The sequence below is a fragment of the Elephantulus edwardii genome, unplaced genomic scaffold (genome assembly GCF_000299155.1).
Source record: "Elephantulus edwardii isolate Elephantulus edwardi_28Jun2011 unplaced genomic scaffold, EleEdw1.0 scaffold00086, whole genome shotgun sequence".
Classification (NCBI taxonomy): Eukaryota; Metazoa; Chordata; class Mammalia; order Macroscelidea; family Macroscelididae; genus Elephantulus; species Elephantulus edwardii.
The window spans coordinates 6,624,454-6,640,052 of record NW_006399836.1 but is presented as its reverse complement, the minus strand read 5'-3'; the positions used below and the strand labels follow the sequence as shown (position 1 = coordinate 6,640,052).

Below are 15,599 nucleotides of genomic sequence, written 5' to 3'. Positions count from 1 at the left end.
AAAGGACACACTGACAAAGGAGATTAATCAGAACTGGCTTTGACAAGCACTGTGGCAATTGGACAATTAAAACAGACATGGGGGGGAAGAAGAACCAACTGGGGAGGAGGGTGGAGAAAACAGTGCAACAATGAATGAATGAAAACCCAAAATCTCTGTAAATGTTCATTAAAACTAATAAAATAAACAAAAAAAAAGATGCACTTCCAGGTCCCGCTCCTCCAGGCAGCCATCAGGAATCACTCTCTTCCCAACCCCTTTGCCCCTCCTAAGCATCTCGACTCTGCAGAGCTGGGTGCTCTAGCCACCTCAACATTGTTTCTAAGTGTAAAGAGTGGTTCATCTTCCTAGTCTGTGCTGTGATGGTGTCCCTGTTCAAATTCCTCTCACGGCTCCACATCACCCTGGGGATGGAGTCCACTCATAGCCGGGCTCTCAGGACACCTCCTTCTCCAGTCAGTTTCTCCTTGACCCTGAGGCCTTACTGTACAGCCTTTCTCTCAGTCCTTTCCTGGGGACGGGAGCGGGGGCACCTCAAGGCTTCTGGACCACACTGGGCTTCAGCTTTAATCCTCTGCCTAGGCACCCAATGTAAGGAGGGTCCTGGGTGTCCTGGGTTCAGGCACCCTCCAGATGGGGCTTCGATTAACAACCCCTGCGAGAAGGTGCAAGAGACATCTGCCTCTAAACACACGTGAATACAGACGGACACACAGACACATCCGCCTCTAGATACATGTGAATATAGACAGACACGCAGACACATCTGCCTCGAGACACACGTGAGTATAGATAGATAATATTAAGGGAGCTCTGGTGGCCTAGTGGCAAGAAGCTGCACCGCATTCTTAAAGGCATGTGGTTCAAGACCACAAGCTGCTCCGCAGGAGGATGGGAAATCTCCTCGGTTAACTGCCTCTGAAAACCCACTGGAGGGTCAGCTGTGGGTCAGTTCCTACTCTATGGTACACAACAACAACAACAATGTATATACACACATGTATACACAAACACACAGACACAGCTGCATCTAGACACACATGAATGTAGGTATACAAACTGACACATGAGCACTAGACATATGTGAACACAGGCAGATACGCATGTAGACACACAGACACACATGCGTGGAGACAGACAGTGAGACACGTGTGCTTATAGGGACCCATGAATATAGATACACAGAGACACGCACCCCTGCACATAAAAACAAGTGCAGAGACACAGCCTGACGGGCACGCAGACCACAGTCACACACAATCTCATGTACATAAATACACAGACGCAGTCACACCTGTAGATGCACAGCTACACAAACACACAGAGTTACACACACACAATCTCCCACATATGTACACACACAGAGAGAGACACAGTCACACATACAAGCACACAGTCATGCATGCAAAACCACACACACAGAGACACAGTCAACACACGGAGACCCACAGTCTCTCACACACACAGTCACACAGTTTTACAAAGACACACAACCTGACATGCATGTAGATCCACACCTTCATACACACAATCTCACACAGACACAGTGACACACAGTCACAGAGACGCACACAGAGTCACACACACACAGTACAGAGTTTTCCACAGTCTCACACACACAGCCTCATACAGACACACACACAGTCACATGGTCTCTCACACGGTTTCAGATGCACAGTCTCACACACAACCTCATACAAGACACACACAGTCTCATGGCCTCTCACACACACAGCTGCACACAGACACGAACACGCACAGGCAGACAAATGGCCATGGCTCCTAGACTGGCCACCGGAAACCCTCCGCTGTCCCAGCCTTTTTCACTTCGGCTTTTCCTAAATTGGCTTTGAGGAAGTTGCCACCGCCAGTCTTGGCCTGTGTTGTCTCATGTGCTCCGGCCACAGCCCCTTCTCTGGAAGCCTGGAGAGGTGACCGGTACAAGGGGTCTCTGCAGAGGGAGCAGTGACACATCAGTGGTTCCCCTCTCCCCCAGGTGTTAGCGGGCGTAAAGCCAAGGGCAAGGCCTGCAGGGCTCAGTCAGGGGACCCAATGAAAGGGTGGTGTCTCCACAAACATCCAGGCTGAGGGAGGGGCAGGGCGAAAGCCCTGAGGCAGCAGAGAGCCCGAGGGACAGGGCAGAGGCTGTGTGGACAGCGAGGTCAGGGCGCCCTGGCTGCTGGGGTGAAGGGGGCATCCATGCCGGCCCAGCGGGAGCTGGGAGGATATGCAGCAGAGGCGGGGTACCATGCGGCTAACATTTTAATATGATGATTCTGCCACTGGTGGAGACTAGAAGTGACAGTGCAGGACAGAGCAGGGGGACCAGCCAGACGGCCACTAGTAATCCAGGAGAGATGATGGGTGCCACCCAGAAGCGGGACCCCTGGTTGACCACAGCCATTCTGCTCTGACCATCACTCCATTAATCCTTACAGGGAAGGCTTCCAGGAGGAAGTGTCATCAGAGCTGTATCCAGAAGCTGGATTACCCGGCGCAGGAAAGAAGGACAAGTATGCCAGGTAGGGAACCACCTGTGAGAAGGCTCAGAGGCGCAAGCCTCCCGCAAGTTATAAAAAGCTTCTTCTGGGAGGACACAGAAGACCCTGGGCAGAGTGAGGGGAATGTGAAACAAAATTCAAAAACAAAAAGGCTGGACTTACTGGTTCTATGGAATCAGTGCAACCCCTGAGATGATGCTCTAAGCCATCCTTCTAACCAGAGCATAACTCCCACTGTGGCGTGTATCTCTCTGCAAAGGAAAGACAGGGCTGTAAGGTGACAAGCACCGCCAGGGAGGCACTCACTCCTTGGGATAACCAACCACATAAGGTCAACAAAGGGAAGACGGGAAAGGGTAGGAGAGAAGGGCTGATGGAAATGAGACTCACAGGGAGGAAGTGGGGAGAGTGCACATACACTGTAGATTAATGAAACAAAATGTAAATGAATGCTTAAATGAAAAACCAATCTGCTTTGGAAGCTTTCACTCAATGCACAGCAAAAAAAAAAAAAAGAAGAAAAGAAAAGAACAAACCAAAAAGGCTTCCTATCCTTTCTGGCCTCCAGTAAATGGGTCCAGAAGACCCTAAAAGGAGGAGGGGGCTCTGCTTCCTCTTCTGTGAAGCAGAGTCGTCCAAGAGTGCCCACCTCCCCAGATGTCAGGAGTGTGGTTGGTGCACTCCCGGGGTGACACCAGCTCACAGAGATGCACTAGCCCCAGATCAACCTCCCACCCTACTTGCCCCTCACTGCCTGGAGAAGGGGTGGATCTTGGAAAAGGCCTCCCAGCACCCATCCCAAATATCTCCCCATCTTACTTCATGCATCGTCTCTTTGAATCCTGACTTCCTCATTGTTCCAGAACCATCTATTCCCATGCAGGTTAGCCTTCACATTCAGCTCAAGGCTCCCTCCCTCAGGAAGCCCTCTGGCGTTGCTACAGGCCATGGGGTCTCTCCCTCTCTTGCTTTGACTTAAAGACCCTGGGAAACTGTTCCCCTCAGCCCTCCCAGTGTCACACCAGACCCTCTGGTATCACCCCAGAGGAAACCAACTCCATGAGGCCGTTCTGTGAGTTCTCAGGGGGCCAGCAGGGGTCCAGTGACTGTCTGCCCACACTGCTCAGCCAGTGCAGTAGGATTTGCCAAGTATGTTAAACAGGTCGACCTCAGAGATCATTTGCATTCCGCTCCAGATCACCATAATAAAGCGCATATCACAATAGAGTGGATCACAGGACCTTTGTGGTTTCCCAAGAGGAAGGAGCCCTGGTGGCGCAGTGCATAGTGAGCGGTCCTGCCAACCGAAAGACCAGCAGCATGGATTGACCCGCTGCTCCTCAGGAGAAAGATGGGGGGGGACCTGGGGCGCGGCCCCAAGCTCTGGATTCCCCCTCTGTAAAACGAGATGATGACGACATTCCTACTTAGGATGGTGTGGACTCAGGCACATCCACACCTGCCCTGGTGCCAGAGGAAGGTGAGTCCTCTGTGACTGGGCCACACGGCCTGAGTCACCGCACTGTGCCCCAGGCAGCGACCAGGCTCTGAGGAGCACTTGGAAGCAGGCATCATGGGGGGAGCCCCTGGGGATGAGGTGATGACAGTGTGAGGATGAGGAAGTCAGTGGGGCCAGCTATCTTTAGCGCCTCCCCTCAGTTCCCTCTGCTCGGCCTGGGTGGGGGACAGGGGAGGAGGGCCACTTCTCTATAGTCACATGAGGTCTGAAGACCCACAGGCCAGCTGTGAGGCTCAGGGCCAAACGACGGCAGGGCTGTTACAGTCCCCAGGCCCTCCGCCCCCACTGGTGTGCTAGATTTACGTGTGACCTTGTGGGGGGACTACAGCCATTAACAACTGAGAAATAGGGTCCCCCTCCCACAGTTCACCAAGAGTCAGCCTGCGCTGAGCCTGGAGTGAAATCTCTGTTTCACCACACTGGGGAGACCTTGATGTCATTACAGAACCTCTCCACGCCCTCCTTTATGAAAAAGCACTGGACTGTGTCCTCCAAAAAGATTCCTCAACAACCTGAGTTTTACAGATGATACAATCTCGCTTGCTTCAAGTGAGGAGGATCTGAAGCACTTTCTGCAGAAGGTCAAAGACTGCAGCCTTCACTATGGATTACATCTCAACATCAAGAAGACAAAAATCCTCACCACCAGACCAATAGGCAACATCATGATGTTGTTGTTATTATGTGCCGTCAAGTCGCCTGCGACCCATAGCAATCCTATGTACAAGTGCCCTAAACCCTGCTCTATCCTGTGCCAATTTTATTGTCTCCAACACACCTACCCCCACTACTCTAGTCACTGAATCAATCCATCTTCCTCTCTTGCGCTGTCCCTCCATGATGTCCCTTTCCAAGGACCTCCTCCTTGTAGCATGGCCAAAGTATGTCAGACGAAGCTTCAGAAACCTTACCTCCAAGGAGCAGCCTGGTCTCACCCTCTCTAGGTCGAACCTGTTTGTTCTCCTAGCAGCCCATGGTATGTATATTCAATACTCTTCTCCAGCACCACAGCTCAAAGGCATCAATTCTCCTTCTATCATCCCTAGTCATTGTTCAGCTTTCTGATGCATAACAAGTAATTGCGAAGACCATGGCCTGAATTAGATGCACCTTAGTCTCCATACTGACATTTTTGCTTTTCAATACTCTGGCAGCAGACTTTCCCAATGCAATTTGTCTTTTTATTTCCTGGCTGCTGGTACAGAGAGTGGTACTATGGTACTAAAGCTGTTTACAATCTCAATCTCTTCACCATCTATCACAATGCTGCCAATCAGCCCAGTGGTGAGAATCTTTGGTGTGTTTTTTTTTTATAGTGAACTTCAATCCATATTGAAGGCTGCAGTCCTTGACCTTCTACAGCAAACGATTCAGGTCCTCCTCAGTGTCAGCAAGCAGGGATGTGTCATCTGTATAACCCAGACTGTTGATGAGTCTACCTGCAATGCTGGTGCCACATTTCTCCTCATAGAGCCCAGCCTCCCAGATAATCTGTTCCACATATATATATTGAAAAGGTATTGAGATAGGATACATCCTTGGCACATTTCTTCCAAATTTTTAACTATGTAATGTTTTCTTGCTCTATTTGACAACTGCATCCTGGTACAAGTATAGGTTTTGCATAAGCACAATCAAGTGTTCTGGGATTCCCATTCTTCTCAGAGTCAACCACAGTTTGTTGTGATCCACACAGTCAAACGCCTTTACATAGTCAAGGAAACACAGATAGAATTCTTCTGGCACTCTCTGCTTTCAGCCAAGATCCATCTGAATTTGATGATAGACTCATAGCAACCCTATTAACAAAAGATCTGAACTCTGTTCTATCCTGCACCATCCACACACTTCCTGACACACAAGAACCCAATGCAGCAGTCACCGTATCAATACACCTTGTTGAGGGTCCTCTCACTCCCTAACCCTCCACCCTTCCCAACATCATGTTCTTCTCAAAGGAATAGCACCTCCTAGAAACATGTCCAAAGTATGTGAGGTGAAGCTCTCCAGCTGCACCCTCTCCAAGACATATCAATTCATTCTCTCGGCCACCCATGGGATGTTCAGTGCTCTTCTCCAACACCACAGTTCAATGGCATCAATTCTTTTTCTGTCATCCATATTCATTGTCCAGGTCTCAGATGCATAGCGAGTAATTGGAAGTACTATGGCCTGCATCAGATGCACCTTAGTCCTCAAACTACTCCTCAATAAGTTGGAAGTGTCCCTAACTACAGAATTCCCTAGTGCAATGCGTCTCCTTGTTTCCTGACTGCTTGTACCAAGGGTGTTAATTGTGGATCCCAGCAAGATGGAGCTGTTGACAGTTTCAGTGTCTTCTCCATCCAGCATGACATTGCCTATTGGTCCAGTGGTAAGAATCTTTGTTTTCTTGATATTGAGATGCAATCCATACTGAAGCCTTCATTCCTTGATCTTCTGCAACAAGTGCTTCAAGTTCTCCTCACTTTCAGCAAGTAAGGTTGTATCATCTGCATAACGCAGGTTATTGTTGAGTCTCCCTCCAATCCTGATGCCACAATCCTCTTCACAGAATCCAGCCTCCTGGATAATTTGCTCAGCATATAGATTGAACAGGCATGGGGAGTGAAGAGAGCCCAGAAACACTCCCTTCCCAATTCCAAACCATGCAGTGCTCCCCTGCTCCGTTCACACAACAGCCTCCTGGTCCAGGTCCAGGTTCCGCATAAGCACAATCAAGTGCTGTGGGATTCCCATTCTTCTCAATGTCAGCCACAACTTGTCATGATCCACACAGTCAAACACCTTCGCATAGTCAATAAAGCACAGATAGACATTCTTTTCATATTCCTTTCTTTCAGCCAAGATCCATCTGACATCAAGCAATGATACTCCTGGTGCCACAGCCTCTTCTAAATCCTGCTTGAACTTCTGGCAGTTCCTTATCCATGTACTTTCCCAGCCAGTTTTTAATGACCTTCCACAGTATTTTGCTTGCATGTGATATCAATGATATTGTTTGATAATTTCCACATTGAGTTGAATCACCTTTCTTGGGAATGGGAACAAATATGGACCTCTTCCAATCCATTGGCCAGACAACCATCCTCCAAATTTCCTGGCATAGACTGGTGAGTGCATCCAAGGCTGCTGCATTTGTTAACTGAAACAAGTCAATTACTGTTTCCATCTTCTCTTGATGCTTTCTGGTTCACTCAATATATTGCCCAAAGCATCTTTCAATATTGCGACACAAGGCTTAACTTTGTTTTTCAATTCTTTCAGCTTGAGAAATGCAGAGCGAGTTCTTCCCCTTTTATTCTCTAATCCCAGCTCTCTGCACATTCCATTATAAGCCACGTCATTCTTCAATTATTTCATATGCACCTAAAAGTTGAAAGAGGGAATGTTGAATAAGGAAGACCCGAAGAAGAATCAGGGTCTGATTTTTGGTGATGGGGAAGAGTTTTGAACATCCCCTGGACGATTGCCAAAAGAACAAGGAAATCTGTCTTGGAGGAAGTGGCACCGGGGTGCTCCCTAGAAGCAAGGATGATATTTCACCTCACATCCTTTAGGCATGTGGTTGGGAGGGACCATTTCTAGGGGGGGAAGACTTAATGCTGGGAGTGGCACAGGGTCCACTAAAGAGAGAAAGACTGTCAAGGCAATGGGCTGACACAGCGACTGTAACAATGGGCTTGAGCATAGGAGAGATTATGAGGACAACAGAAGATAGAGCAAGACTCTGATCTGTTGTCATAAGCTCACAGTGAGTTCCAATCACCTCAAAGATGCTTAACAATTCAACACAGCATCACGAGTCTAATGTAACAGCGACCGCGTATTAATGTCATAGGTCGTAGCAAGGGAAGATGGGGCCTCGGTCTAATCACTTCTGAGCTACACAAAGAGAGACAGCAGCAAATGCTCAGAGACACAAGAAAGAAGAAGGACGTGAGAGGAGCAGCTACACGTGTCAAACATTAAGGGTTACTGATTGGTAGGCACTCAGCAGTAGGATAGAGAACAACAGAAAGAACAAACACAGCGAGACTCTGAATGGGACCTGTAGCTTCTGCAACTGTAAGAAAATAAATTCTGTACCTCAAAACCACGCCCTTGTGATATTTCCATGACAACAGTACTAGGAAACCAAGATAAGAAATGATGAGAACGGCACTGACCTCACAGGACGTGGAGTATAAAGTGCCTGGCAGAGCACAGTCTAGGTGTGTGACCTTAAAGGGGCCTCTGAACCTCTCTGGGCCTATATTCCCTACCTGTGAAGTGGGACCCGTGGCTTCAAGGATAAAATGAGATGACTCTGAAAGGGGTCTAGTGCAAAGCTTCATTGCAGATGTTCAACAAATACTTCCTCCCACCACGAGCGCTTTTCCCTTGAGTCAGCGTAAACTTCATAGACAAGCCCCCTTGCCTCACAGCAAAGGATCCCAGGTACAAAGACAGAAACTCTGCTTGACCTGTGCCACCTTCACAGTCGCTGCCGTGTTTGCGCCCTTCGCTACAACCATGGTGCTTATTTCAAGAGTTTTCCTCTTCTTCGCTGACTCTCCACCAAGCATGATGTCTCTCTCCTGGAATCGACCCCCCGCCCCAGTAACAGCCAGAGCATGCAAGAGGAAGCTTTGCCGTCTTCCTAGGTTTCTATGAAGACTTGGTCAAAGCCTACTCTTGCTGGCTATAAACCGTGTGGTCTCTGAGCCTCGGTTGTCCAACTGTAAAGTGGAATCACAATGGAGCCTGCCTCGAAGAACTGCAGAAGATTCTGTGTTTATATCTGAAAAATACTCAGAACAGGACGGATATCGACCGTTCATCATTAGTACCATGTGCCGGTGGCCCTGACTTTAGGAACCCTATAAGTGAACAGAGTGCAGGTCACATGGGTGACAGCTGCTGAAGCTGGCCCTGGCCAGCACTGGGTGGACCCAAGGGGCCGATGATGCAGAGGATGTGGCAGTGATTTCAACAGTGAGTGGTTCTGGTGTGTCTGGGGGTGCTGGGAGGGTCCTGGACACTGCCTCCCTCCCTCCTGGTGCCTGGACATGGCTTTCCCGCTCACACTGTCAGGCCTCTGTGCTCCCTGCATTAGCTGGGGCCCCCAAGTCTGGTTCTAGGAGGTTACCTCACTGTTGTTGAGTAGATTCTGACTTCTGGTGACCCCTCATTGCGTTTCTGAGACTAAATCTTTACCGGAGAAGACTTCATCTCCCGACCAAGGAGCAACTGGTGGATTCAACCAACCGAACTTTCGGTTAACAGCCCAACATGCCCCGCACTACCAGGGCTCTGTAGAGAGCTCTGGGAGATAGGGGGACATTACTGGGGCTCCTGGGACAGGCCAGCTGCTGGACTTGGGGGGTGCCATGGCTGTACAGAGATCCACAGGAGAACTCTGAGGTTTTGGGAAACTGAGACAGGACAGGAGGGGCTGATGCTGTGGGCTGGACCCACACAGTGGGAGGGGTGCAGGGGGCCAGTAGTGTGGTCATCTCCAGGACCTGGTGGAGCGCACTTTGGAGTGAGACCACCGGGCAGCAGTTATCTGTCCCCTCTGCCCCCCATGGCCACCTCCAGGTGAGCTCAGCAAAGTCCCCAGCTCAGACATTCCTTTTAAGGCAATGGTGGCTCTGTCCCACCACCTCCCTGTCCCCACTTGCTCAGAAATTCCCAGCAGGTATGCTCTGTTCTTTCAGGAGGAATGGCATGAGGGCCCTTGTCCCGTTGCCACAGGATTCTAGGGAGGCCGTCTGGGGGTTCTGCCCAGAGGGGAGCACGCCTGCCTGGAAGCCCTCGAGCTGTGTTGTTGGAACAAGCAGAGCTGGACACAGGACCTGCTAATGTGTCCACCACCCTGCTACCACACAGGGACACCCAGACACACACAGACAGACAGTATATCAGGGACTCAGGAGCCCCAAAACACACTTATAGAGTGCCTACTGTATGCTGGGTCCTGGCTGGGGAGCCCTGACGAAATCCCAACATCAAATTAGCCATAAAACAAGATGCACACAGACTGACCTGTATTTACTTCTAACTAAATGACCTCACATTCATTATCACATCAAAGATTCTCCTTTCAGCTTTGACTGAACCCCACGGGCACTTCCTACAGAATCCAAGACTCTTGAGATTTAGTCCTTGATGGGGAGGTAAGGTAACATGGGCTGGTGGTGCTTACTGAATAATCTATAGTAGAGAGCGCTGGTGGCGTAGTGATAAGGCATTGCACTCCCATCCCAAAGGTACAAGGTTCAAATCCACCAGCTGCCCCAAAGCAGGAAGAAGGGCAATCTCTTCCTGTGCAATCAGTTGCCTCTGAAAACGCATTGGAAGGCCAACTGTGGGTCAGTTCTGACTCCGTGGTGCACAAGTGATGGTACACAACACAGGGCCTTCACCTCCCTCAGGCGTTCAGACCTGAGTTCCAGCATCTTCCTGCCTCAGGACCATCTGCATCTGCCTCAGTGGTCTCCCCACTGTACTTGCTCAGCAGGCCAGACCCTGTACCCCACCACCTTCAGAGGCTTTCTGCCTCCCTGGCACCCTTTCACGAAACCCTGGCAGCTAGTATGGCTCGGGCACACCTGTCATGGAGCTGTCATCTATGTGTGTGTGCCCCTTGAGGATGGAAGCTCCACAGGAGAAGATGAGGCCTGGGTCTCCACCACGACCTTGCAATGTGGGGTACCTGTGTCTGGACTGGTGAGCAAACACATATGCATACGGATGGGGTCCCTGTCACCCCAGGGATCTCCATGTGGCCATCACAACCCACACAGCGGCCCCTGGACCAGTTCTCACATCCATTCCTCTTCCATTCCAGCACTGAGATAAACACGGGAGAATTTTCAGTTCAGGGGAGGGTTCAGGGCCTCAGGACAGTTACGAGCTTTGGGTCAGCCCACTGCCAGGGCAAGACACAGGCAAGAAGGGGATAGGTGGATGGTTAACGGTCAAGTGCTCACCACCAATAAGTGTGCCCCTGAGAGAGGGCTCCTGACAGCATGTCCCAAGTTTGGGGACACACACAAGTATGCTGGCCTCCACGTGTGCTGCTGACATGTCTGCATGTCATCACCGTCTGTTCTGCCTCTACAGGTTCTGTGTCCTCTGGACCCCAGTCACCCTGGCTACAGTCTGGACAGGAAGTGAGGTCTGGCCAGAACGTCAGCCCAGCAAAGCCTTCCTCCCTGGGTCCGGCATGCAGCTGGGCTCCAGGGCCACCAGAGGGCGAGGGAAGAACCGCAGGACACAGGCTCTCTGACGGACATGGGCAGGAGGCAGGGGTCCCACCCAGCCAGTATGTCCTAATCACCCTGAAAGGTTAACTGAGGCTCTGATGGGGCAAAGGCCTGGCAGGAGCAAAAGCCAGATCCCACTCCTGGTCCTACCACAAGACCCGCACCGGGCCTCAGTTTCCTCAGAGGACTCCTTATCTTCTAGGTCTTGGGCCGCAGACCTGGTGTGGAATCAGCCTTTGCCAGCCCTCTGCCGACCTGCGTGGCTGGCCAGACCTAGAGCTGCACGCTCTTGCCCCCTGGTGGCACCCATCTGAAGTGCAGCCCCAAACTAGCATGAGGGGGACCAAGGCCCAGACGGCCAGTAGCCTCTGTGCACCTCTATCATTGCAGGACCCAAGTCCAAGGACCTCTTCTAGAGGTCAGAGCTGGCCTTTCTAGTTCTCCAAGGTTGGGGCTACAGAGAATGCTCCCTCCAGGTCATGGGGGCCCTGACACTCCCTCTGCCGACTTCAATGGCTGACCATTCTAGAGCCTCGCCCCACCCCCCATGCTCTTAAGTTCAATGAGAACTGGGGGCAGCAAAACCATATCTCCCATCAGTGATGCTCCTATAGATGTGGGATCACAGAGAGGGTGGGTTCACCGGTAAGCACAGTATGTACCAGTTTGCACACTTGCTAATGTCTGGTGACCTTTGATGTGGTGAGGAGCGGGTGAAGTCGTGTCCTGCAGGTCAATGGTGGTTGTTAGGTGCTGTAGAGTTATGTACAACTCATAGCCATCCTGTGAACCACCAATCCGAACCCTGTCCTATCCTGTGCCAGTCTCGCAATCTGACACACGCAAGCCCATTGCCAGTCACTGTCATGAAGAGGCTGTTCCTCTTCTGCCAACCCTCCACCTTTCCAAGCATGATGTCATTCTACAAGGGATAGCCTCTCCTAGCAACTCGACGGCACATAACAACAACAACAACAGCAAGTCACCCAAAGTATGAGACAAAGCTTCAGCATCTCTGCCTGTAAGCAGCACTCTGGCTGCACCTTCTCTTAAGACCTGTCCGTGGGTTGTTCAGCATCTTCTATTCCACAGTTCAAAGGCATCATCAATTCTATCATCCTTACCAGTTTTCAGCAGCATAGCAAATGACTGAAAAAGAATATGGCCTGAATCAGGCACACCTTAGTCCTCAAACTGACATCATTACTCCTCAATAATTTGGAGGTCCCCGACTGAAGACTTTTCCAGTGCAAGTTGGTGAGGAGGCATAAGTGGACATATGTGGACCGTATTGGGTATTTCAGCTGTGGAGCTATCCCGAGCTATCGTCATCCCCATCCAGAGGAAACCAGGTCACAATGTGCTCAGAACTTCTCAGTCTCTCCCTCTCCGGCCATCAGCGGGGACCTACAGAGCCTGTCGGGGGCGGGGGGGGGGTGGGGGGAAACGGGCCTGACTGCTGTTCTTGTTGGGTACCCTCAAGCTGGTTCCAACCCTTAACAACCTAAGAACAAAATGACTGTCCCAATCTGCACCACCCTTATAACGATTGTTTTAAGCCCATTGGTGCAACCACTGTGCCAATCAAGCTTATTATGGGTCTTCTCTTCTCATTCACTGACCCTTTACCAAGTGTGATGTCCTTCTCAAGACTGACCCCTTCCACATAACACGTCCTAAATACACCTTCTTCCAAGACAGATTCGTTTGTTACTCTCGAAGATCATGTGGTAATTAATATTTTGTCAGCACCCTAGTTCAAACGCATCACTTCTTCAGTCTTCCTAGGCCATTGTCCAGCTTTCACATGCATATGTAGCCACTGAAAGCACCAACCACCTTGGGTCAGACACACCATTGCCCTCTTAAAAGCCCTTTGCTTGTCAACACTTTGAAAAGTCTTTGCAGATTTGCCCAATGCAAGGGAGCCTATTTAGTATTAATCATGGAAATCTGAAGTTGAATTAAGTGGAATGAGATCCAAAGCACCGGGCCTCTGAAAATGGACCGGTGATAGCCATTCTGAGATGAACAGTAACATAGTTGGGAATGACAAAGATGAACATCTCATTTTAAAAAATGAGAATGTTTGCAGATCTACGCTGACATGCAACTGTCATGGATGGGACACTGTCCATCAGGGAGGGGTGTTGTCCAGTGCTGCCGAGCCCACTGTGACCCGGTGCTTGTAAACATGCTCCATCCTGCACCATCCCCATGATAGGTTCAAGTGTGTCCACCCACCTCCTTGAGTATTCCTCTCTGCTGACCAGTTTTTCTAGAACTATCCCCTCCTGACAAAGTATGCACCAAACTTGCCTCTCTGGAGGACCCTGGGCTCCACTTCCTCCAAGATAGATCTTAATACTCTTCACCAACACAATTCAAAGGCATCAATTTTGGTTTTCCTTAGTCTTAGGAGAATCAGTTAAAAATCACTATTCCAACTTACACACTAATGCCAAAGAAATTGAAGATTTTGGCCCAACTCCTGCAATCTGAGAAGGATGAAACATGCAACTAACGCACACTAATTACTGGGGCTGGAATGCAGAAGATGGAAACAAAGGATCAGTCGTTGGAAAACATGACATTGGTGCCATCACCCGCCAGAGATCACATCATGTGATTTAGCAACAATGTATTCATTAGCAATACCATTTTTGAACATACATTTACTACCAACATGACCCTTGCTGGATGGAGTTATTACAGGAAATCAGGTCTATTAGTGAAAGACAACAGAAGTATCAAGACCAGGGTACATATCAACTAATAATGCAAATTAACATTGACTCAGAAAAATGACAAGTACACAAAGTCTGGAGGTGTCAGAATCCAGCCCACCTCCCCGCCCTGTGACATCCTCAAACCCACTGTGGTTTGTCACTGTGTGGGTCCATCTCATTGAGGGTCTATCACTGACCTATCTTTCCCAACCATGTCTTTCTACAAACACTTGACTTTCCCTGAAAATATGCCCCAAACAAGGTCCACCATTCTTGCCTCTAATGAGCACTTCGCGGTGTATCCATAAATTCATCTTTAACTTCCAAGGGCTTAAGTAATTAATACCAGTCAAAAATATCACACCTAAATCTCGAGTCCATCTCAGAATAGATTTGTTACATTTCACACTGCTGCCTCAAGATCAGCTGTACAATGACAAAAGATGAAACATGAAAAGATCAAGGATCAAAATGAGGGTCTGAGGGTGAACAGAGAAGCTCAAGTCAAAGGCCAACTCAAATTACAACCCAGTAACAATCACATTCCAACTTGTTCACAAGTCTCTCATTAAGTGGTGTCCAATCAGTAAATGATCCTGTCTTATCCACAATGATTTATCAGTGGATGCCAGACCCACCCCCATCCCACTCACTAGTGGAGCCTTTCATACTGATCAGGTTTTCAGACCAACCCCCATACTGTGTTACTCTTCAGGTAAGTCTTGAACCAGTGTGCTTCCCATGCGGCCCAAGTCCAGTAGTCAGGACTCTGGCATAAAGCAGGTGCTCAGCTCCTGAGGCTCAGCCCTTAGATGGAATCTGCTCCAGGGACTGAGCAGCGCTCAGAACATGCTAACGCCTGAGATCACTGCACCCTCCTGCAAGTCACCCACTCCTACAAGAGGACCCATCAAACTGGAAGCTGCCTCTGCTTGGATTAAGGCCCTGCAACCAAGGGATGAACCTGTGCCCCAGAGGTGCTCCATGAGTGTGGGACTGAAAAACAACCAGTAATTTGGGGGCAGCACTTCAGACCAGAGATGAAGGGAAGGGCTTTAGGAACTTCCTCCTGCAGGGTCTGCTGGCCTTTCTTCTCAGCTCTGGGCGGCTTTCTCTACACAAAAAGCCAAGACACAGCCAGTACTGGAAAATAATTTTTTATTGTGACCCCTCCATCTAGTCCTGACATTAGGCACCTTCTTCTTTTGCAATGCGGTCTTTCTTAAGTGGTCCCTGTGGAGAGAGGTGCAGAAGAGGTTAGAGGGGAGTGATAGACATGCTGAGTGACCCCCAGCTGTCCACTTACTTTCTTCTAGGAAGATCCCCATCTTTCTCTCCCCATGCATCTAGTGATTACTTAACTTGGCAGTCAACCACTGTACCACCAGCACTGCTGGCTTAGACCCTTTACGTTCATGGCCAGCACCCTCTAAGGTCCCCAGCTGCCCACTCCCCAGGCCTATGCTGAGGCTCACCATGAAGGCCTTCTTCTCCTCCATTGTCTGGAAGCGGCCATGGCCAAACTTGGAGGTGGTGTCGATGAACTTGAGATCAATCTTCTCCAGAGCCCGGCGTTTGGTCTGCACCAGCAAGGACT

At 49.8% G+C, this 15,599-nt stretch overlaps 1 protein-coding gene across 1 annotated transcript in view; it reads right to left on the bottom strand.

Annotated features, from left to right (window-relative positions):
• Positions 1-15,190: 15,190 nt before the first annotated feature.
• Positions 15,191-15,599, bottom strand: part of RPL3 (ribosomal protein L3) — a 7,682-nt gene continuing 7,273 nt past the window's right edge. The window contains exons 10-11 of the mRNA XM_006890195.1: positions 15,478-15,599; positions 15,191-15,235 (exon numbers count right to left, since the gene is read on the bottom strand). Of these exons, the coding sequence (XP_006890257.1) occupies positions 15,191-15,235; positions 15,478-15,599 (167 nt within the window). The remainder of the gene's footprint in view (positions 15,236-15,477) is intronic.